This window comes from Triturus cristatus, chromosome 2_2 (genome assembly GCF_964204655.1).
Source record: "Triturus cristatus chromosome 2_2, aTriCri1.1, whole genome shotgun sequence".
Classification (NCBI taxonomy): Eukaryota; Metazoa; Chordata; class Amphibia; order Caudata; family Salamandridae; genus Triturus; species Triturus cristatus.
Genome location: NC_140582.1, coordinates 808,352,829 through 808,378,063, shown reverse-complemented (window position 1 = coordinate 808,378,063; position 25,235 = coordinate 808,352,829). Strand labels below are relative to the sequence as shown.

The following is a 25,235-nucleotide window of genomic DNA, read 5'->3' as shown; positions in this document are numbered from 1 at the left end:
CCTACCTACCCATGGGCTCCCGGCCGGCCTCATGGGGACCCCTACTGCTGGACACTGAAAACGTGACGATTTAATACATACTGATAGTCTCCTATGTACGCAGCCCTCCTGTTTTTTGTGTGTTTTTGTTTATCTACGTTCACTCACATTGTTTGGCAACGTTTATAGGCATGGCTTCTTACTATACAAATGGCACTCTAAAACTCTGCCATCAAATCAGTATAATTTCATTAGATGAAGCAATACATTGATACAATTTGTCCTCTGTTCTCCATATCGCCCCCAAAGTTTTTCTATTGTGTGGCATTTATTGAAATGTTTAAAAAATTGTATCAATGTTTTGCTTCATCTAATGAAATGATACTGATTTGGTGGCATTACCATTTACCATGCTACCACACTGTTTATTGCGATCCGAGATAGTTATCACATTGTCCTGAGCCTTATGTGGGGAGTGATTGACAAGAAGGGATTTGGAGACAGTAGAACATGTATGATTTTTATGTTTGTGCGAATGAATGAGTATGAATTGGTCTGAGAGTATGAGTGGCTTGTAGTGTGAGTGATGCGCCTGGGTTTTTCCTTATATTGTATTGTATACTATTGAATATTTATTAACTATATCATGCCTTTTGGAGAGATGTTATAATAAATTTGATATTACTATTTAAAAAAAAAAAAAATTATGTTTGATGATTGATTAGTTCTTGACATGTGTGGCCATCTTGGCCCCTAGCACACTGTATTGCCTTCCCGGGGGTATGCGACATGGCTGTTTTGGTTCTGAATTAGTGACAGTTAGCATTTTTTCTAATACTTTTCAGGCAGTGGGGTTTTTGTTAGCATTACGTGTCTTTTCCCCTTCTTCCCCTGCCTATGCATTCGTTCATGGGCCCACTTCTGTGTGATTTCTTTAGACGAGACCTTAAAACATGCATTTGCATTTCTGATATCTGATCCTGCAGCAGCACACTTGTAAGTCCCATACATGCCAGTAGACCCGATGCAGGCCGCAACAGAAGTTAATGGGAGAATACATTCTCCCGATTATTTTGAAAAATCTCCCACTTTCCTCTTCCAAAATGTTGGCATATATTTGTACGTGATGAACATCTTTGAAGGGTTTCCAATGCTTTTTTCATAATAAAGATTAGGAAATTAAATTTAAGAGACTACTGGTGGACTGGCGCATCCTGCGCAGCATCGCTTCATGGGGCGAATTGAGAGTGCTGGTGGATGGCCAAGCAGCACCTTTGGTATTCCACGTGCATCGGTCTAGTGAGTGGAAGAGTGGTGGCCTGCACTGTCCAAAGTAAAGCACTTGTTTATGTTGTGGAATTGTTATAGAGGGAGCCTGATTTTGGGATGCAATGGACAGTCCAGAGTAGTGAGAGAGTCTGAACGGTAGATACATAACTCCCCTTGGTTGTTTCAGAAAAGAAACAATGGGGTATATTTACAAGGGGATAGCACCACCAGAACGTCATATTCCGACGGCGCTATGCCCTTCTCCTGATTTACAAAGCGGCGCTAAGCCACTTCGAGTGGCTTAACGCCGCCTTGTAAATACGGCCCCTTTACATGCATCACTTTGCGTGAAAGGGGCCTGCAATGGGAGTTGCTGTGGGTGTTCCACCGCAACACCCATTGCTTTTTGACACTGCCTCAGATTTACAAGGATGTGTAAATCGGAGGCAGTGCCACAAACTAATGCCATGCAACAGCAGGCGTTAGATTGGCGCAACAAGGAGAAGTACTTTTATTTCTTTTATGATCGCCATTATTGATTGTTTACATGTAGGAAGGGAAACCTTCCCGCACATAAACAGTCATTCCCTGCAACGCAGGCACTCTGTGACTGCGTTGGTGTTAGACAGCTATTTTTAGCGCCAGGGAAAACACAGGGGTGCGCCGTATTGTTGTAAAGATGGCACATTCCTGTGTTTTCGAAATGGCGGAGTATTGCACTACAAAATGTGGGGCAGCTCTGCCATTGCCTTGTAAATATGCCCCAATGTCTGTAATATTTGGGTTGACTAATAGGAGTACAACCAGAACCGTTTAGCACGTAGGCATACAACAGGCACATTACTGTTGATGGGGTTAGAGGTTAAAAATAAATTAGGTCAGAAGGTAGCTACAGAAGGGAAACTTATGAGCTTCATTGGAGATGGAGGGAGAGAATCAAGGGGGTTTTAACTCTTTTTTATAAACGAAGGTACAAGTCTAAGGCGAGGGGATGTCTTGCGGCAAACAGAGAGGAATCCTGTGCTGGAGAAGGAATGGATGGGCCATATGTGCCTATGGGGTAGGTGTTACATTTAATGATGAATACAATGCAGACCACTGTAGCAAATGCTAATCTTAACGCCCAGAACCTCTAATGCTAAACTTAATGCCCATTACCCCACATTACTTTTTAATGTGTTAACTTTAATGGTAATCTTACTGCTAACCAAACACTAATCCTACAGCAGATGTGAACCTGAAAATAAAATCCCAAAAAGAAACCTAAATCTAATCCTATTGGTGGCCACAAGAGTGACTCGAATGTAGGGGTTTCTGACATAAATACAAGAGGGACAGATGCCCACCACACAATTCATTTCATTGAAACTCATTTGCAAAATAAGTGATTCATCTGAACACCTGGCGTGGATGAGACCAACTAACGTCAAAAGGTGGGCGTGCTGTTGGAATTTCAATCAGAGACTAAAAACAATGGGTAAATACTAGAATGAACGGGAATCACTAGAAATTACTCTCGGTGCATTCCATCATTTTTTAGTTTTTCGAAGCCATTGCAGACGTGAACCGAACACTTTATTAATTACTTTTCATTTTTCTGTGTCTCTGCTGTGCCGCAAGGGCTCCAACAGATTACATGCAACATATTGTTACATTAGTCAAGAGAATAAACAATATTAAAACTTGCAAATCAGTCTGAGACCTGCCCCTAGAATGGTCTGCCCCGTCTGACAACCTACGCCCTCTGAACAGGAGCACAAGTAAGCACAGACAGGCCTTCTTCCTGTGTGCTCCGCACTGTATGTACAGTACAACTCTAGCTGCACCTCAGTGGTGGCTGTCATAAGGGGATACGTTTGGGTTTGCGTATGTCCCCATACAGCCCTGGCCTAGCAGTTTGAGCAGGGCTGTCTCTCTGTAAAACAAGTGAGGCACCGGAATACGGCACAGAGTAACTATGGCTCAGATTAATTCAAGCAGTCAGTCTTCACTTTATTTTTAGCATTCTTCTGGTGGAATGACATGAACTTCGAAAACAGCAATGGCAACAGTTCAGCGTGCACTCACAGGATGCCAGATTTGTACCCAGCCAGGGTTAGCCCTGCTGGGAACTCACGCTGCACAGCTATGTGCACACAAGCCCCAGCCGGGGCCGAGAGTGCGAACTAGGAGCTGAAAGTATTTGGCAAACTCAGATTACCCTAAAGTTGGAGCTCAGTATATTAAGTCGTCTTGATAATTCCTAGCGCCTCAAACTGTAATGTTCACTTTGTTTCGTTCGAATGACTTCCTATGGTGTCGATAATGTCCCCGAGAAGCAATTCGAATCACTTTATCGATCTTTGGTAATGCCGCACTATATGCACATCTTAAATCGAATGTCAGTCTCTCAGGCTACGTAAATCGCTGTGACGTCCACCAAGATAATGTTCGTACTATAGAAAAAAACCAGAAAAAATAAAATATAATTCAATCACAGCAACAAATATGTCCCACGCTATGCTGTGCGGACTGCTGCTCAGAAAATTTGGACTCTTTCAAGTTCTGCCAATACACAAAGAATGTATCCATTCATTTGTTCAATCACTTAATGCAATATATTACTGGAGGGATACAGGAGAGTGGGCTAAGCCTTGTATTGGCTGCCATTTCCCAGTACACTCTCTATACCTGCATGTCCATTCGTCAGTCAATCTGTCTACCCAGCCTTCTTTTCTGACTTACACCACCTCTCTGTCCATCCCTCGGGGTTTGTCTGTCTTCTCCTTTGTCCATTCGTCTGTTTACCTACTCAGCCATTTACCCTTGTAGCTACCCGTCTCTTGGGTTATTAAGTACCGCCTCGCCTCTATTACAATGCCTGTGCCCCTGTTGCCAGAGATGAGGCCTTGACTCCTCTCTGATTCTTTGCCTTTGACTGTGCGATGGTGTGTATGGAGTTTGGCTTCAGCCTGAACTGCACGTTCACAGTGACGTGTTTGTGGCAGAACTGAAAGCAGCGCAAGGATGTTCAAAGCACCCTGGCAGATGCAAGTGGCAACTGCAGATGTTTAAAAACAAGCCCTCAAACTGCAAGAGGTGCAGTCCATAAACTGTGCCGGAATACTTGTTCTTTCCAACCAAGATTACTGTTCCCACCACTTTGAGGTCCACATTCGTGTGTTGGCGAGTGGGTGTGTGAGCGGGTTGAGAGGTGTATGTGTGTATGTGGTGATCCTACTGGATGTGTGCATGTTTGCTTGTTGCTGTGCGTGTGTGTATGCATTACTGTTTGACTATCTACCTCTTATTGTGCGCATGTGCCTGTGTTTTTCTCTTAGTGTTTGACTGACAGTGTGTATATTTGTGTCTGTGAGGGCTGGTGTGTGTCTGTGCATGTGCTTGAATTGCATTCCTGTATGTCTGTGCGTATCTCCATAACTGTCTAATGGTGTGTTTGTGTCTGTGGTTATATCCCTGTGTTCTTGAATATGTGTGTGCCATTCTTTGTGAGTTTAACTGGCTGAGTCAGCTTGTTAGTGTCTGTGTGGGAGTAATAATTGTATCTGTCTTTCATCTTGGGTGTGGGTGTTTGTTTTCAGTCTGCTGGTCAGCATGTGTGTCTGCCTGAGCCTGTGTGTGTCTGTATGCGCACCAGTCTGGGTGTCTCATTGACGGTGTGACAGTCTGTGTGTTGTTGGTGTGCGTGCCTCTAAGAGGTAATGTGTGTGTGTCTGCCTAGGTCAGCTTGTGTGTGTGTCTGACTGGAGTGTTTCGACAGAGGTGAAAGCTGGGCTGTCATTCGGGTGTCAAGCCTCGCCATGGAGTAGGGAGGAAGTCATTATTGATGGTTTCTGCTCATTTAATGTCCTGGCAACTCCATCTATCTCAGGGAGAGTGAAAGGAGGATTGGCGACACTGATTTCTGTCAAATATGGAGCAGTAAAGATTGAGAATATAGCTGACTCCCCCTGGTATCAGATCATCATGATTAGGAATTTGATTGATGCCCCAACACTATTGATTAACCTGTACTATAATATTTTTTACCAGAACAACTGTGCGATTATTAATACCCTCAAAGAGGAAATCGATAAGGCTGCGATAAAAAATTTCCCTCTCTGCATAATATGGTTGGGAGATTTAAACTGTACTTTGTGCCAGCATAGTTCGCATACGGTATGTGGGCTTCTAGATATTGAAAACGTTAAATACCATTATTGTTGTAAACAAACTATGTTTCGTTGATACTCTGGTCGGTAAGCCACATATACAGTACCCCACATTTTTGGGAGGGGGTAGGGCGAGTACCATCGACTTCATGTTAATATCCAGAAAATTTGCTCATCTGGTAGAAAGTTTTGTGGTAGAACCTAACCCTGCTAGTGACCACAATCCCCTTATTGCCAGCTTGCATGTAACGGCTTTTAAGGGTTAAAGTGATGAAATTCCTTTAATATATATTCAAAATCAGGGGGTGAGACTAAAATGGAGCAAAATAAATGCACCTAGATTTGAGAAGGAGATTGTGACATCAAACCTCAGTCAAATTCTGATATGCCTATCTGATGATTCAACTGCGGAGGAGGTTATAGAGTGTTTTGAAAAAATGTGTAAAGATGTGGAAAATAATCTAACAAGAACAGTAAAAAGAAAGGCTCTACAAGAAACTAGATGGTTCAATGCAGAGTGCTCTAGAGCACAAAAAGATCTTAAAGAGGCCCTGCATATAGTCCCCCGTGATAGGGTACAAATTAGGACAGCGAGACAAACCTATAAAAATGTAATTAGACATAGAAAGGATGAACTTAGAAAACTTGCCTGGCAAGATCTCGAGAGAACTAGCGCTCTCAATGATTCCAAGGGTTTTTGGGAAGTTATAAATCGCCCCCTCTTCACAAATGATGTAAGGAGCATTGAATCAACTATAACTGGTGAAGCTTGGGAGTCACATTTCTCAAATATATATTCAACCCAAAAGGCCTACTATCATATGATCAAAGAGATAAAATAGTAATCAACTTGGAAATTGCAAACCAACTTAGCTTATCTATTTCTCTTGGTGAGGTTGAAGAGGCTCTGACAAAGGGCATCCCCTCAAAGGCACCAGGTCCAGATGGGGTGCCGCTTGATTTGTTTAAATGTAATCTACAACTATGGGCACCATTGTTGGTAAATGTTTTTAAATCAGTAATAGTGGGCCATATCCCTAGTTCGTGGAAAGAGGCAGTGGTGGTACCAATATATAGGAAGGGTAGCAGGCATGACCCTGTGTGCTACAGGCCCATTTCCTTAATTGATGCTACGTGCAAGGTCCTGGGTAGGGTAATCCTTACTCGCCTGGAATCGTGGGCAGATGATACTGGTCTAATGTCCCCTACCCAATACGGTTTTAGGAAGGGAAGGGGGACAAGCGAACAGTGTCTTAACCTCTCTTTAGTCATGGGTAAGTACATGAAGGCTAGGGGAGGTTCGATCCACCTGGCCTTCATGGACTTATCCAGTGCATTTGACACAGTGAGTCGGGGTAAGTTATGGACACTCATGGAGAAAATGGGCTTTGAGGAAGCTCTTATTACCCTGTTACGCAGGCTGCATGCGTCAACCACTGTCTCTATCCGCTACAGCCCAGGAGGAGAGAAGACTAGGCCCATTACCTCAACAGAGGGCGTTCGACAGGGCTGTATCCTGGCTCCTTTTTTATTTCTTTTATACCCAAATGGGGTGGATAAATTTTATTAGACCAGCACCTGGATTATCCCAGTACAGGAGGGTAGCTGGTCCCCTTATTGTCATATGCCGATGACACAGTTTTGATGGCCTTAACGGCCAATAGCCTTCAAAAAGTGTTGATCGCTTTCACTGAGTTTATGACGGACCTGAAAGTAAATTTTAGCAAATCGTTTGTCATGGTATGTGGCCCCAAGCAGACTAAAATGCAAACATTTGTGGTAAATGAAAAGATCATTGACAAGGTACCCAATTTTATATACGTGGGTAATGTTTTTAATAACAAATTAAATTGGGACCATTTGATTGTAACCAGGGTACAACATACTAGTAGAATTATAGAGGGGCTGTTTCATTTTGCGTCCAAACTGGGACATAAGCCAGTGGCAGAAATGCTGACTTTATATAAATCAAAGTGTCTCTCGGTAGCAACATATGGGGCAGGAGTATGGGGTCATCAAAGAAGCAGCCAGATACAAATTTTAGAAAATAAATTCGTGAAAAGATTACTGATGATTCCAACTAGTTCTCCTACAAAATTTTGTCACTTTGAAGTGGGCCTAGACTATGTCAGAGATAGAATAAATATTGCCCCATTGATCTTCTGGGGAAAGGTATGGAGTTTGGAGGAGTTACTATTTTCAAGAGTGATCATTAGAGATGGTATGAATTTGGATAAGGCCCTGTCCATTCCCTGGCTTTGTTACGTCAAGAATACTTTTTATAGGATCGGCTTGGGTCAATACTATGATAATCCGGATGGTATACAACCTAATATGAAATCAATTATAAAAAATGCATATTATAATGAAATAAGTACTTCTGACCGGGAAAATGATGTTTTTACTGATGCGTTGCTACTTCATCAGCAATTTTATTTGTCTTTTACTATACAAACTCAAGCTCGTTTCCTTTTGACTAGGTTTCATCTTTCTACTTTGCACTTTCTTGTGGCTTTTCATAAACAGGTGAGTTGGTGTGAGAGGCTGACTCCCTGTCCTTGTAATAAACGGGCCCAACAAAGTACTATGCACCTTATGCTGTTTTGCACACTTTATAAAGATATTAGGGTACGCTTTCTTCGGCCTCTTTTAAAGGAAATTCGTCCCTGTTCTTATCAAGAAGGTTTTAATTATTTACGCTCTTTGTCCACTACTATAATTTGTAGTGCTGTGCTCAACTTCATTAGAACTGCATTGTCAATTAGGAAAAGGTATGAATTGTTACTGGAGAATTAACTTGATGGAATGTTGTATCTTATCAAAAATGTTGTTTTTAAAAATTAAGAACTTTAATATGAACTCACCCCAATTTTTGTATAGAAGATTTTAAAAATGTTTAATCAAATTGTTTTATGGATGTATGGACCACTTTTATGATTCAAGTGAATCGAATAAAGTTATTTGAATGAACGAACGACTGGCTGAGTCAGCTTGTTAGTGTCTGTGTGGGTGTAATAATTGTATCTGTCTTTCATCTTGGGTGTGGGTGTTTGTTTTCAGTCTGCTGGTCAGCGACTCTTTTGATGTGTGTCTGCCTGAGCCTGTGTGTGTCTGTATGCGCACCAGTCTGGGTGTCTCATTGACGGTGTGCCAGTCTGTGTGCTGTTGGTGTGCGTGCCTCTAAGATGTAATGTGTGTGTGTCTGCCTATGTCAGCTTGTGTGTGTGTCTGACTGAAGTGTTTTGACAGAGGTGAAAGCTGGGCTGTCATTCGGGTGTCAAGCCTCGCCTGTCACTCCATAGAGGATTACGTCTGCTGTCAAGCAGTCTGCGCAGGGGACACAGACTGCACACATGTTGCCGCCTTTTCTTGCAAGGAGCCCGGGAGAGCCTGCTGTTCTCTCTGGCCGCCCTATCTGCTGCCGGGACCCAGTTATCTCTGAGGCAACAGTGGAGGCCGCTCTGGACATCAGAGGGGTGAAGGGAGAGGGAATTAGGGACTCTGGCCAGGCTGGCCCCGGAGGAGGGGTCTATGCCGTGTACACAGAACATTTATGCACTCAGCGAAAGACACAACCGTTATATTACAAGTTTTAGCCGCATCTGCCATGAGTCACATGAGCGGGTCACATTGCTACGAAGAGTACAAATAAATACAACCAGACTGCACGTAGGGACTGCCTGTGCATTGCTGCTCGCTCCCTTGGCAATACTCCGTGGGAGTGAACGTGCGAGAAAAGGTGGGGCATGCACCTACCAGTAACCATTTGCAGGCTATGATTTGTAAAGGACACACACAAAAAGCCAATCTAAAGTGTAGGAGGAGTCAGACCCCACAAAGTACAGATAACAGATCACCTAACAGCGCAAGCTCTGTTTAGGCTCGACCTAAAACATTTGTAATGGTCTTAGTTACATGGAGTGTATTTTCTCTTCCACATCACACTAGTAGCTTATATCTTCAAGGAAGATCCCAAAGTGGGGAAGATTAAATAGTGTGGAGCCAAAAGGAGTGATGCAGACCAATCTCCTCTGGGCTCTGATGGGCCCGCCCTTGGCCCGGTCTTCTCCCACACTCCGCCTGGGCATGTCCCACATGCATCCCACTTTGCCGGAAGCAGTGTCCCAGTTTGTAGAGCTCACCCCATGGCCCCTCGCCCTCCTCGCGGAAAGCAGCTTTGCACTCTGTAGAGCTCCCCTTGCTGCCACTCCTCCTCCTTGGGAGAGAGGGGTACAGCACATATCACAGACCACCTTGTGTGAAAAATGGCACTTTATTGAAACAGGTGCACATCACAAACGTTACCTGGCAAACCGCCTTACAAAACAAAACCTCGCTAAACATCAAATGTAACTAATCAATACCCCACCCCTACGATCACCCCACAAGCTCACCCAGCAGCTATCTCATTTAACTGTAGTGCATTTCAACATTTTTAACTTTATATTTTCCCTACAGCCTATGACTGCATGTATGATCCCCTAAGCAACCAAATGCCCTAAAATGAACCTCAAACTACCTGCCCCTGCCCAACCTCCCTTTGGATATGGTTCCCCAACTGGCAACGCCAACCAAACTTCTGACTAGTCCTGCAAAACTTTCTAGACCCCCGCCGCCCAGAAAAAGAGAGAGCCTTCTAACTTTTTCTGCCCCTCTCCTGTAGACCCTTGTTTAGAAACCCTCATCTCCTGATGTTCAGAGTCCTAAACACAATCTCTCTCAATTCTAATAAGTATACATCTATGCTGACACGTGACAGATGCACCCCGTCACAGCAAAGAAAACTCCCTGTCCTCAAATTTAATGTTGGAATTGCAAATCCTATCGAAGCCAGCCTCCCTACAAAAATTGGTCATCTCCCGATTGACCTTTCTGCACGCTCTGTCAATGACGATGGGCTTGATTTCCCCCCTCCAAGACCTTCTCAGAATAAACTCTGTCCATGAGACAAAGCAGCTAGACTAACTCTCTTTGATTTATAGCAAATCCTTTTTCATGGCCCTCATTAGCACCACACCCTTCTCTTGTTTTGCACAAGGTTGTTTTCCTCTGAATGGATAATCAGCATATCTGGACACCTGCCATCCTCAAGCATGCCATTTATGCACTGTAACAACTCCCTCCAACACATACCAACTTTTCCTTTCCACGTAATTGGAAACAAACGCTTATTCATGCCCAAATTTGCCCCAACATTTCTTTGATGAGCTTCCATGAGTGGTACAAAAGGGGGTGGTGATGGACGGAGCATCAGAACCAATCAAACACTCACACCCAGTCAACAGATCTGGGTTTGATCCATCACCGTTCTTGAGCCCACTCTGCCACCCCAGTTCAGACATGGCCATATGCAAATCAGTCTGACCCTGTGCCGGGCTGGACTGTTCCCATGAGGCACAGGGTCAGACTGATTTGCATATGGCCATGTCTGAACTGGGGTGGCAGAGTGGGCTAAAGAACGGTGATGGATCAAACCCAGATCTGTTGACTGGGTGTGAGTGTTTGATTGGTTCTGATGCTCCGTCCATCACCACCCCCTTTTGTACCGCTTTGTTCGCCATAAGTTGGCAGGGTATGCTCAGACGTTGAATCCCTTGCTCACTTTACCACTGGATTCAAGCAAGCCTGGCTGAAAACGGCTGAAATGCCAGAACCCGGTCCTAGGAAGCTTGTTTCCAGTCCAGGGAAGGCATGGCTTGGCAGTTCGGGCTGGACTGTTTCCTTGAGGCACAGGGTCAGACTGATTTGCATATGGCATGTCTGAACTGGGGTGGCAGAATGGGCTAAAGAACGGTGATGGATCAAACCCAGATCTGTTGACTGGATGTGAGTGTTTGATTGGTTCTGATGCTCCGTCCATCACCACCCCCTTTTGTAGAGCTTCCATGAGTGGCCCACCACCCATATGGTCACATCTTCTGCCACCTGACCTGCCAGGGAACCGGGAAGAAAACAAAACAGCAGTAAGAGCTTTCAAAAGGCTGCCCTGCCCCTCTTTCCTCCTACACATAGCGCCAACAGCAATTGGAAGACTAGTGCCCCAAGCGCATAATGTCCTCACATGTCCAGCCCAGTTCCCCTGCCTCCACTGCCACACCAATACAGAAAGAATGTGTTCCAAAATCAGCATGGGACAACCCCAATCTGACAAGAACTTTCCGCAATACTGCTAGTGTTGAAAAGCAATGACCTTCTTCCCCGATCTGTGCCTGAAAACCAGACACACGTTAGATCCACTGCATAGTGCCCAGCACACCTCCCATGTCACCGGGCACTGGCCAGGGCAGCCTACCACGTGAAGTACTACCCTTTTACCCTGTGCTCTTTGGTCTGTTTTGTAGTTACGAAGCCAGACCTGCCCTCTATTCTTCCACTGAGAAACCTCTTCCCACAGCACCCCTTCCTGTCCCCTGCCTCCCAACAATTTAGACACTCAGAAAGCGCCAAAGAACACCCATGACTGAGAATAAGCAACATTCCGACTCCTCACTGCACATCCACGGCAACTGACCCAAAACTCTGCCCAATAACTGTCAAGTTATCATCTCCTTGTCTGCCCCCCAACCCCTATTTCCCTTGCCCACCCTTCCAGCATCCTGCTTCCCAACTCTGAAGGAGCATAACCCCACAACAATTTGCCCATGAATGCCACGCCTGCCAGTTTTCCTGTGATTATGACCAATGCCACGCCTGCCAGTTTTTGTGTGATTGTGACCCGAGACAGGCCATTTTCAATCAAATCCAATATAAACTGAATCACATCCTATGCCCGCAACTAAACCTACTCCCACCGGTGCGCCCTGAAGTCAAGAACTCCATGCATGCCTGACCATAAGGTCTCCCTTTGGACTCTGTGAGGAACCGCGAGGAACCCTCCCACCAGTTGTACTATCCTGTGTTGTCTACCAACCATAACTTCTCTGGCATGGGTCTCTGTCAGCATTCTTGGCCATCCCACGGAATCTACTCCACTGTGAATGAGAAAAAGCATCCGCAATGTCGTTGCCCACACCTGGCAAATGCTGCGCTCTAAATGAAATATCATGACGCAAACAACCCAAAACAAATACTCACAGGAATTTTAGAACCTGTGGATCCCTGGCTGACTGCCTGTTCACCACCTTGACTACTGTTATATTATCCACTCTGAAAAACATCTTCCTGTGTGCTAACTCTGCACCCCACAAGGTCACAATCACAACTAAGGGGAACAACTCCAAAAAGGCAATGCTACTGCCCCCATTAGCCCACTGGTTCGGCCATGGCTCCGCTCACCACCTGCCTTCTCAAAAATGTGTCGGAGCATATCTGTACATCCCAGTTCAACTCTTCCTGTCACGCTAGTGAAATTCTGTTAAAGTAGTGAAAAAAACCCACCACATTCACAGATCCTCCTTGACCCCTGCCGTGAGCCTTACAAGATGACGAGGTAATTAGCGACCCGATAGGGAGAGCCCCACTCTTCTGCAAAAGGTCCTACCTGCCCTTACCACCCTACAAGTAAAGTTCAGGTGACCTAACAGTACTTGGACCCTCACTTTCACCTTCTCTCTTGCGAGCATGCACTCCAACAGATTTAACATCTTCTCTTTTTTGTCCTGTGGCACCCGCGCTTCCATATGACCATTTCAATTCCAAAAATGAAGGCACCCCCAAGTCACCCATGAGCTCCTGGAACCTTCCCAACATTAATTGGCAGTCCACTGAGCCAGGTACCCCCACAAAAAGGAAATTGTCCAAGTAGTGGGTTACCAACTGATAGCCCGTGTGCCATGTAACAACCATTTCAGGAAGGAGCTGAAGTATTCAAAGAGTGTGCACGATATGGAGCAAGCCATCGGTAATGCCTCAGCTACGTACCAACATCCGTCAAATTGTATACTCAAGAGCTGGAAGTCATCAGGATGCACCGGAAGCAGCCAAAAAGCTGGCTTCACGTCACATTTTGCAATTAGTGCTCCTGGGACAGGACAAGTTCTGAATCAGGCTAAACTGCCCCTGCTCCTGTTTAGGCACCACCCCGATTCGAGAAACAATCAAATCTTCCAACGGCCAATCGTAAAAGGGGGCATCCATACTACCCCCGAAATGTCGTTCTCGAATTTGTCTTGGACAACTTGATTGTGCTCCTATGCATACCTCAAATTATCTGCCCACCGCCACACCCGTCGATGCTTGTAACCCAAACGAAAACCCCATCTGAAACCCTCTCCTAGAATCTTTGCTTCCTCCAGACTCTGATAGAGCCCCAGCCAGTACTCCAACCAATCAAGCTTAACCAGAGTACAAGCCTTTTGGACCAGGTCCCTGGGCTCTCCCTCCCACCCCTGTGCTCAAAAACTGCTGCTGCGGTTGGTGCGGCACCTCTTGGCCCCTATGCTGTTGTCTTTGACTGGAGCCCTGACCCTGGTGGCGCTCTCCCGCCCACAGCTGTTAATGAGGCGGTGCCTATTTGCGCATTTGGAGCATTCATGGCAAACTCTGCAGTATTCCCAAGTGCACATCCCTTTATTAAAGTTCCAGCAGGTACCCCCCAGTCCCTGTCTGACTTTTTGCAGTGAAACCCACCCCACCCCAGGTGGGGAGCCTCCAAAAGGGTCAGCACACGTTTGGCAAATCACTTGCTGTAAAGATGGTTTTACTCAGCTTAGCTGCCCCAATGGTGTGTTGCCACAGGTCCAAGTCCAACTCCCCCCACTTCGCCTCAGGGTCCCATGCTAGTGGCGCCCAAAACTACTTAATGTACTGGTCCCATGCATAACCTCCCCCCGTAATGTGAGCTTTCCGGTTAACAACCATGTACTTAAACATGGCCACGCGGCACTCCGGATACTTTTCACAGTTGGCGTAAATTAAGAATGCACTGTTCTAATTCTGAATTGTCAGGGATACTTTTGGCCACTTTTGCCAGCTCATATTACTCTTCTTTTGAGCCCTCTTTGGAGAGCCATTCCCTATTTAGGAATTTGAGCATTTCAACATACTCCCCTTTCCATTCCTTTGTGGCTAACATTAAACGTGCTCCCAATGGCGAAGTTACCCCCATAAATGGTAATCTTTTATCTTCAGCTCCTTACATTCTAGGGCATCTATCATCTCTCCCTTCTCCTGCTACCCCCACTGCCTGTCTCTCCACCGCTAACTGCTCCCTTCCCTTCTGCCATGCTTAGGTTGCCCTGCATACCTTCCCGCTTTATTTCTGTGCCCACACCCACATCAGTGACATACCTCCCTTTACAAAGCAGCAGCCGCACCCCTGCCCCACCCCGCACCCCCCGCACATCCATATCTGTGGATACAATTACTGAACCTACTGCAATGGCCAGGGCTTTACCTGGCTCCAAGATCGGTGACCATACTGCTGCTTGCCACCTCGCCAGGGACCTCTGGCCTCCATCATCCTACTTGGCTGCTCCGTTCTTGCCTGAAACACACTGGACAGGATGTTAGTTGTACCCCCATCCTTCCTTTATGGGCTTATCATCCCACACCTCAACTTCCTTTAGGCTTTCAACATCATAGTTCAATATTGCAACCCTTAGCGGGCCCACCACATCTCCCCAACTGGGGCCTGCACCCACATCCTACCTGTAAACTGTAGCTGGTATGGGGATGGTAAACTGAGGTGCAGCACCCAGGGGGACTGAAATAACCCCACACGGCTGCACCGGCAGCGCTACTCGCCTGTTTTCCACGCTGCGATCGCTGGAGGCCGGATGAGACCATCCAGCCAGAGGGGCTGATGAGGTAGTTCCGGACCTTCTTGAGTCTGCCTCGTAGAGATCCCTCGATGACGTCAGACGAACTGTGCAGGGCCTAAATGTCTCTTCACAGTGCACGTGTGAGCCACACCCAGCTCAAACAAGTCCAGAAATATGTGCCGCTCCCGACCCTGCAAGAAAGAGGACAGGACTGGTTTGCTATGCCCCTGCACCTGCCACGAATGCCCACTTACCGCTACCGGGCCTCCAACCTGCTGAATACTCCCTGCTGCCCGAAAAATAATCCTTCAACACCTCCTGCCTTTCTGCGATCCCCTCCCAGCCATGAATCTCCTCCCCTGGAACCTCCACAGCGCCCTTGTGCTCTTCCACGCTCCATTCTAATATGGTTGCAACTATTGTAGAAGCGGGGCCATTGGCTGACCCTTCAGCCTCCCCTGCTGCCCTGTACTGCCTACCCTGTTCAATCCCCTACCTCAAACCAGAAACTACCGCCCCTCCCTGCCCCATTCCCCCAAAAACGCCCCACGTCCTGAAAGAAGTGGCCCTAAGGGGGCACCAGGGTTACTTACAACCACCTTCTATGCCTTACAAGAATGAAGAGTCGGTCAGACAGTAGAGGATGCAAACATCGTTTATTAGCAATATTCTGCAGAGGAGTCCAATCTGACCTGCACCCTAAGATGTCTGCCGAGGGACTGACTCTCCAATAGTCTGCAACACGTAATGATTCCTCACCAGAGCCTCCAACCATGCCCACAGTGGAAAGTTACCGGCCTGGGCCGAACATGAACAAATGAGGCACAGATGGATGAGCTACCACCTGCCAGATGGGTACATGTTATCTAAAATTCAAGGTTACCGCGCTGAGTCTCAGCGTCTCCTAACGTGGGAGCAAAGTTACACACAAGGATAGGAATGCGAGGGCAGAATGGCCTATTCATTAGTAAGTCAGAATCCAACCTTGAGCAGGGAAGGAATTAATAGCTGAATACAATGTTCTGCTGAGGCAAGCAATACGAATAATGAGGCCTAGTTCAGATACAGCCTAATTGGGATTACAAAATACAAAATGGAGTCACACTTGCTAACTGAGGCTTGCGCATTACAAGGGTAACTCAGTGGGTTACATAACGTGAATGCAAATGGAACGTCATTTAGCCGCACACTGCATGGAATAAGTATATAATAACAATGGGGTTTTTCAAACCTGACAGTCCCCACCTGGCAGGGACCTCTGCGATGACCTCCGCACCCACAACTAAGATAATCATCCAGCTAGGATACCCTACCCCTCCCACCTGCACCTAACTCCGCCCATGAGAGCCCCTCCTTTCGGGGGGGTCTCACCATATGCCACCCTGAGACATGTATTTAATGGCAGCTCTGCTGACACCGCCCACTTCCCCAGGTGCCATTTTCGCTGCCACTGTTCCCAGAGTGCCACTAACAGAGGCACTCTCCGCAGGCCTCCTCGCAACATTGCAACCTCCATGTTGCGTCATAGTTCTGCCCCGTCAGCCCTCCACAACCACTGATATTCTTTTGGGCAATCCCGCCTGGCCTGCAGCACAGGCCCGACTCCTTACTGCCCCACGAGGGACTGCTCTCCTGGACATGGAGCGGCTTCTTGAACTTACTCGCTAAGGGGATGCCGCCTCAGCCCACCATTTTTTTGTCAGTGAACATGCCACCACCACTGGGACCACACACGCCGATGTCAGCTGTGCTGGGCGGGCCTCCGACACTGCCGCTTAGCCCCAAACCATGAGGTCGAGGTGCCAGGTTTCCTTAACGAGCTGCCTCGCTTCTTCGACTCTGCTATCGACGCCAGACATTTTCCCTCACAGTGAGTATCAAAGTGGCTAACAAATCACAAAGCAAATACCCTACACAAATTCGCAACTTGGAAAAGCGCCAGACTGCTCCCTGTCACCAGCCACCAGGTCACCGAAGCCTAAAATGGTGACAGAGAGCCCAACATGACACCATTTATAGTTTGGGATACACTGGGCTACAAAAATAGTCCAACACAAATATCAGCTCATGGGCCGCACCACCCTGCCAATCTGGCCAGGGGGACTGAACTCCCGGTGGTCGGCTGCCCCTCCAATGCTCCTTGTGACAATGTGAGTAGGTGGGATTCTAGACATTGTATTCCTGTCCTAGGATCAACAGAGTGTCCCACACATAGGAAGCTGCATCACGCTTTGTAGCACTCCCCCCGTGGGACGTCTTCTTTCTCGTGACAGTGTAGGCATATGGGATTCGGTGCAATGAAGCTGCCCGCGGCCCACGCAGTGGGCCACCCTAAAAGGGCAGCCCCTTTTGTGCCAATTAGGCACAACCCTCACCCCCTTTAGTCGGGGGACTCGGGGAGGAGTTATGTATTGCTTCAGTTAAGCAGAAAACTCCTCACCCTGATAGCTATAGTAGATAAGGGTTGTGGAAACGGTCATCTACCAAGGGGGCTGCTGTCCCAAAAATTGGGGAAACCAGGTTAAGGCATATACAGTGCGGATTGCAACTACAGGGCAGGAGGTTGGAACCTACATCATCTTGAAGGGTAATATAGCTGTGGTTAAGAGTAGAGCTCCCTCCTGGGAGGCCATCACATTCCTACAGGCCTTGTGAGGCAGTTGAACATTCCCGGAGAAGGATAAACAGCTCTATGCGCAAGTTCACAGAGTATGAGGGCTTTGACTTCATCAGGCATGGGCTAATCCAGGCGAACCCCAAAGGTTATCTTTACATAGATGGTGTGCACTTGTCACAGGTGGACATGGATCTGCCCTACTGGACATGAAGGAGGCCCTGGAAATAGCGGGTTGCAGGTGAGTAAAGTAGCAGTGTTGGTGGGGGGGCTCTGTTGGCGACGGGGGCCGCCTCCAGAGCTGTGGCGGAGTTGCAGGGCGATCTGGAGGCAGAAGGGTACCTCTGCAGGAGCAGAATAGGGGTGCCAGTGCCAAATCCCAGGAGTCCTCATGGGAGGTCCCTGGAAGAAATTCGATGGTGCCCCGCTAGTCCTAGGGCGGTCGTGGGCCTGAACAACCGGAGGCTTGCCTTGCAACGCTCCGCCCTGAAAGGAGCGTGAGTAAGATGGTCCAATGCGTCACGTGATCCTAGGGAATGGGATCACTCCATAATTCGTAGTACTGATTGGGTTTGCCACAGTGCATTTTGGCTCATCAGGCGGGCAGGGCAGCATAGGTGAGTCACCGCTGCCAGCCCTTGGATCGTCCTTAAGATAACCCACCATATTGCATACTTTGTATGGAATAAACCCGCAGTGACCCATTTCGTGAGAAACAGTGTCGCGCTTTTTAGTGTTCCCCGCGGTCCCTCCTCCTTGTTATAATGTGGGCAGGCAGTATTCTTGGCACTGTATTCCTGACCTAGCGTCAGCCCAGTGTACCCGCTTTGCAGGAAGAATGCTGCACTTTTTTGCGCTCCCACGGCACCCTTTCCTCCTCTTGACAGTGCAGGCAGGACGGATTCTGGGCAATCTAGTCCTGCCCTGGCATCATCAGAGTGTCCGGCTTGGTGGGAAGCGGAGTTGTGATTTGAAGTGCTCTCCTCGCTGCCTCTCCTCCTGACAGTGTGGGCTAGCAGGATTCTGGGCAATGTAGTCCTACCCTGGAATCAGCAGCATGTCCTGCTTCGCTGAAAGCTTCGGTCAACCTCTTTTCAATCAGTGGAAGCTGCTGGGCTCATGGTTCTCCAGCAGCTCAGCATGAAGGGTGCAGCGGATCAGCATCGATTCCATCTCTTCTGTGGGAGTTTGTAGTTTTGCCTATGCCCGTAGCTACATTCCTTTATTTAGATCTTGCACTTTTCAGGTTACCCTACCGGAACTGGCCTGATCACAGGAAGGTGATCATAAAAGACAACTTTCTGCTTCATCCAAGTTGTTTGATTTTAAAGCAGATACATACACTTGGGTTTACAATGGACGGGGACAGGGGGGTCAGTGCAACGGGACATGCAGGGAATCGGAAACAGCAGCTCTGACTACTACTAAAACTCACGGAAAAACATGTACAGTGGCGGATCATATAACAAACAGTTGTTAGTTGTATCATAGCCTGATCATTGGGCTGGTACATAATAATAAAGTAATAAAAAAAGTACCACTTTTGGGTGTACAACTTTCAGGCAGCAGTCTATCAATTTGTTTATGAGAAGCCTCCATTAGAGGAATCATTAAAAGAAATTGATTTTCAATCAAGTTGTACATCACAACAATATCTGGTTTATTATGACATGTATACAAATGCAGGATCAAACCAAGACATTATCGATATATACATAATCCCCAACTCCCCCACACTCCTGGCAGCTCTTATGGTGATGCAATCATTTTTAGTACAATCATTAATTCACGAAACAAGAAGCATGTGGTATGGCTTTCAGTCCCCTTGCCGTAGCCCGGATATGCAATACAATGCAGCTGAGGCTCCTCCGTTACGGCGAAGGAGTGTCACCCCCGCCCCCTTCCAGCAGCCTCAAAACCCGAAAAATAAAATGATAATAAAATAGATTTATCATTTTATTTTTCTTCTAAGACATGAGTCTTGGGGGCGGGGCCATCGCAATGACAGTCGTGGAGGAGGAGTGGTGGCCACTGCTGTCAGTGTGCATGTCGGTTTGGCCAGCCGTCTTAAGACGACCAAACCAACATGTGCACTGAAATGTCTCCAACCCGAGCTGCGTTGCCAGCTTGGAGACAGCAGGCACAGACTCCCAGTCTCTCTGGGAGTGCAAATTCAAGCTACCCAGGCCAATCCAAATGCTTCTCTCATATTGCCAGCAGCAAGAGAGCAGCATCTGTATTGGCCGTAGGGGAGTCTGGGAGCCTGTGCTGCAGTGGAGCCAGAGGGAAGCAGAAGAGCGGATATGCAGAACGTGGCAGGTAAGTTCTTTTTTAGTTTTTTTTCCTGTTGTCATCCACCCTCCACCCCTACACCCCTCTACTGTGCCTTGACACCAGGCGCTACTGATTCAATGTTACAGTCCCTTGTCTGTGGTCCTGTTGCCCCACCAGAGCACAACCGCACCTTTCCTGCATTTTTTATGTTTAATGCGTATTACCCACACACAGTGTATATTTTTTATGACACATTTCCGGACCAACTGGCGGTCACCTCCTCACCTTGGTGGTCCATCAGCATCTGACTCCACGCTGTCAAGTCATCCTCCAAGCGCTCGTCACGTCTCACATGCTGCATTCTGACTTCCTTGGCCACTGCCTTTCAAACACTTTCCGCAGCTACTCACTGTATCGGGGGCTGAGAGTGGGGAGTGCGCACCCATTCATTTGATAGCAATCCGCCGTTTAGCCATTACCAAGCCCGACACCAGGAATTTTTTACTAAGTTTCTTCTTTGACATGGCATATCAGAAGAATTATGCCACAAGTCTCCTGCACAGGAAAACATATTGGCTGGTAAGAATGAAAATATAAGGAACTGGTTGACAAATGGCTACTTTGCCAGTGAATTTCAAATCTTTCCGCCGTGTGTGTTGGCTGAGGAGGCTAAATACTATATTGAACTATCATATGTTACCCCAGCATCATCTAGTTTGGGGCTAGTGGTGTAGAGCAGCCTTTCCCCAGCTCAGCTCATCTACCATTCCTGGAGATGCCCCTAGACAAACCTAAATGGCTACTGGGTTGGAATAGCTTCCTGGCCCTGCTGGCTTCTCCGTGGCTCGCTGCGCATATAGTCAGGACATGCTATCTAGAGGAATGGTGGACAGTAAGGCTTTTGCGCACCTTTCCTGCCCAGTGTGGATTGTATTTATCAGCCAGCTCCAGCGGAACCCAAATGAGTGCTGCCTGACTCCGCCCTCAAATGTAGGAAGTCCTCTCAAAGTACTAGTTGCTTGTGGATGTGGTTAGTGGTGTGGAGAACATGGCCCTCACTCTGCTAGAGGTAAACCGAGTAAGGTTTCGCCAAAATAAATATGGGCTACTTTGTTGTCGCTTGGCAGGCTTTTAAAAGCCATTGTTAAAAAGAGAGTGCCTCCAAGATGGTGATCATTCTGATCAGAGAGAAAGGAGTTATTGGATGTAGGAAGTTAGTGTAAAATTGGGAGATAAGAATTTGAGGAATAAATACATGTTGCTATTGTTTAAAGGGGAGGGGATTAAAGGCATTTACTTTTGTCTTCCCCTCAGTGCCATTAATAAAACAATTTCCTGCAGGTGTACTCTTGACAAATTTTAATTCATGAACAAATCCTAAAAAAAGTTCCTAGATAAATGTATGTTCTGAACAGAGAAGTGTTAAAAGCTTGGTGCAGAGGTCCTGGGCTCCTGACAGTTGTCAGTTGATCCAATTACATTTCACAAAAATTGTTTTTGATTCCTGTAAGTGCAATGACAGTTCGGGGAAAAGTTGAAAAAGGTATAGTCCTTCTGCTCAGAAGGGTTCTTGAGTAAAAGCATCGTGAGATCAGTAAGTCTACCCATGCATAGTGCATGAAAGGAGTACTGGGGCCTTTAGAGTGGAGTGGTCCATATACCTAAGTATTGCTCATGGCACAAGTGTGTCCTACAGATTGCCATAAAAACCTGCAGGCCCTTTTTAATTCATTCTGCAAGATCGTGATCATTTACCAGTGGTGAAGGTCAAGTCGAAGGAGCATAGAGAACAATATCAGACACACAGGGGATAACTGAAAAAAAAAATGTTAATTAAGAGCTGGTCTGAGGACTGGGAGTGGGCAAAATATTGCTGCAAAACTGGGTTCAGTGAAATATGCTTTTTTTCCATTTTGTCTGCGGGTTACTTCTGCAGGAGAAAAAAATAAGCGTAAGAAAGTTGCTTTTGGTATCACTGTCAGTGTCTGGGCAATTTAATTACTTTCAGGATAATTGTATTAAAGCAATTACACTGCCCAGCCTCTGATCGTGCTCTTAAAAGTAACTTCCCCAACACGGGTGCCTGTGCGTAGAGGCATCTACATCCTGCAGTTTAAGGAGGACCCTGGCGTTCCACACATAAATAATAGAATTCCTGAGTCTTCGAAACAACTGTACAATGATAATGTGTCACTGCCAAGACCGCTTCAGCATGCTTTTAAAAATAACAAGTAACCTATTTGCTGAGGAGCTAGCATTCTTAGAAAATTATAACAGGGTTGAGGAAGTGGTTGGATTATTAGGCACTTGCAGAAAGAGAAAGCTCCTGGTTTAGATGAATGCAAAGTCAGATTTTTTCACGGATATCTAATCTTCTGACTACATGCATTAAAATGTGATAATTCCTTCTCAAATTCGTTTTGTTAAGTAGCAGCATTGAATTTATCTTCTAAAATATATAAAGAGTTTTATGTAAAATGGTCCTAATAGCAGTAATTTCACTAGGTTCAGAAAATACTTTACTAGGGTCATCTGAAATACTGTGAGTGTGTAGTACTCAATTTTAGCTGCGATAATCATTTCATTAAGTTGTTGAGAGTTCTTTATTCATGGACAATACCTAGAGTTATAGCAAAGGACAGGTTTTTGAGCAGTTTCATATTAACCAGATGAGCCAGTCAAGGTGACCCTCTGCCAGCAGTTCTTTTTTGATGTAGATATTGAGCCATTTTCAGAGGCATTAATTCACTGGTCTGAAATAAAGCATAGAGGTGGAAACACTGAGAGATTACCATTTTGATCACAAATCCGGATACATCTGGTGGTCACTTATTGCAGATGATTGAGGACTTTGGTGATTTCTTGGGTCGAAAAAGAGGCTTTAAACCAATCATAAAACTGATATTTAAAACATTATAGGGATTGGAACATTAACTAGAAAAAGGTGGAATTACATGTTTATGTGCCGATGTGACTGGAGAGACCACAAATATACTCACAATGCGTAGTGGAGGACTGCACAAAGGGCAAGAGTTACATTATTTTTCATGGAGTAAAAGCAGCCCTGTCAAGATGTATATTCTGAACAGGATATCATATGTTCTCCACAATTTACCCTTACCTTTTTCAAATAGGTTACTTAAAAAATAAAATAGATGATTATTTTTTACAGGGAGAATGGAGAAAACTAAAAATCCCTTGGGTCTCTTCTGAGCGAGGAGTATGCATCGACAAACTTAGATTCAATTTGTTTGTTCATTTCCACAATGCCAATGCTTTGAAGAACATGCACTATCGGTCGGCGTCAGCAATCAAGTAGTTCCCCAATGGTTCCATTGAGAAGGCTCCTTTGTCACTCCAATTTCTTTGAGTTACTTGATTTCATTAAGTTTTCAGTAATAAAGTACCACCCATAGTCAAGAAGATAACAGTGGTCTGAAGGCCACTTCTTAAATGCAAACAATTTTACTTTTATTATAATGCCTGTTTCTAGTTTTTTCCTGAACAATACTAAGCAATTATGTTGAAAGTCGCGGATGGACACTGGTATTACGCAATTCAAGGACGGTTAGATGGAAGGCTCTGTGCTTTCGGTTGAATTCACTTATAACGTGAAAGACAGGCAACACCAGGGATTATAATGCGGAGCTCAAGGTTGGGGGGTACTGTGGCTGCACATCTGCTCACAAACCAGGCCAACTGCAGGCTCCCAGATTTAAAGATCCTTGGTTGTGTTTAGTGAATGTATAGTATTATTGCCTAACGTTTACTCACTGCTACTGAAGTTGCCACCCAACTTTGCATCAACAAGGAGGGAGACAGACTGCTCCCAAAGATGGCAAATGTTGCCACCGTTCTGGATGTATATGTAGGGGGAGCACTGCGACGAGTAGTCATTTGCCTACCGGTAAACATAAGTAGTGGCTGCTTACCTCTGGCTAAACTAATTAAAAGTCCTTACTCCTGTAAATTTGTTTCTACGGAACGATGCAATCACTGTAGCCCTAGAATATACATGCATACGAAAATCAGGCACAGCTTCAAAACATGGCATTAATTTCCTTACAAATGGAACCTTCTCAAACTAAACCTGGTGGGTTATTGAATTGGTCTAGGAGTGCCCTAGCCCCTTACCTATGCTTGACATTGAAATTTAACACACTCAATAAGCACACAATCCATATATTTTACACAACGTGGACTCACAGGTGGGGGAGGGAGGGATCAGATTATAGTCTGTGTTGTGAACTAACACTGTGATTACAATATGTAATCCTGATATGGATGGGTCAATAACCATATTGTAGCGGGGACGAAAAATCAATAAAATGTGTTTAAAAAAAACATGGCATTCATTTTTCTCTGAGTAATTCTTGGTTCTTTCCTATATAGGAAGCATTGCTTCATATCAGGCTCCGACCACCCTTCTTCGGCTACAAATCCTGGCTGTTGGTGTTTCTGCTGCGCTACTTGTTCAAGCCTCAACCTGGTGGTCAGGAAGCGGCATCCAAAGGTATTCTCGCCTTTATGACTAGTAAGATGCTCACTTAACCACCTAGCTATCCAAAGTGAGAAAGTAAAAGGCAACAGAAAGTCTATATTTTTCACCCAGTAGTAAAACAAACCCTCCACAATGGTCCACCTTACCTAACTGTGGGCCTCAACATTGCATTTCAGGTACTGCAGGATATGGGGCTTTATACTGGGGCAGATACTTCTTGTTTCACTTCGGATCTGGTACACGTCCCTTAACCCTATCTGGAGCTGCTCGACAAGCAACATGGTCATACTGCTAATAGGACTACTCGCCACATTGCACAGGATATACACAGGTAAATCAACATCCAAATGTTGCACCAAGTACTGTTTCTGTGTGTGTTCCAAGCAGGGAGATATAGGTATCCCATCTGCAATGCAGTTCTTCTTAACCAGAGCAAGGAGCCAAAAACAACCCTGACAAATATATATTTGAGTCTTAATCTCACATTACATAAAGCATGCACATTTAGCAGGCCCGACCCAGAGGCAGGAATACTTCATTTGTGAGATTTCCCACAGAGGCAGATTTTGAGGCAATGTGACCAAATGCTGGTTAGTTATATAATGAATGATGCTTGCAGCATTTATTCATGGCAAGCCATTGAGGGAGTATAAGGTGAAGTACTCAAGGCGCTATGTGGTATGGATGACTTACTATTAGTGGAAGGCGACAGCAATGCACATGCCATGTTTCAGGATTATCATTTA

General features: G+C 45.9%; 1 protein-coding gene across 1 annotated transcript in view; it reads left to right on the top strand.

Annotated features, from left to right (window-relative positions):
- The window catches only part of CWH43 (cell wall biogenesis 43 C-terminal homolog), a 546,701-nt gene that overhangs the window by 142,077 nt on the left and 379,389 nt on the right, over positions 1 to 25,235 (top strand). The window contains exons 3-4 of the mRNA XM_085642112.1: positions 24,381 to 24,501; positions 24,666 to 24,820. Of these exons, the coding sequence (XP_085498238.1) occupies positions 24,381 to 24,501; positions 24,666 to 24,820 (276 nt within the window). The remainder of the gene's footprint in view (positions 1 to 24,380; positions 24,502 to 24,665; positions 24,821 to 25,235) is intronic.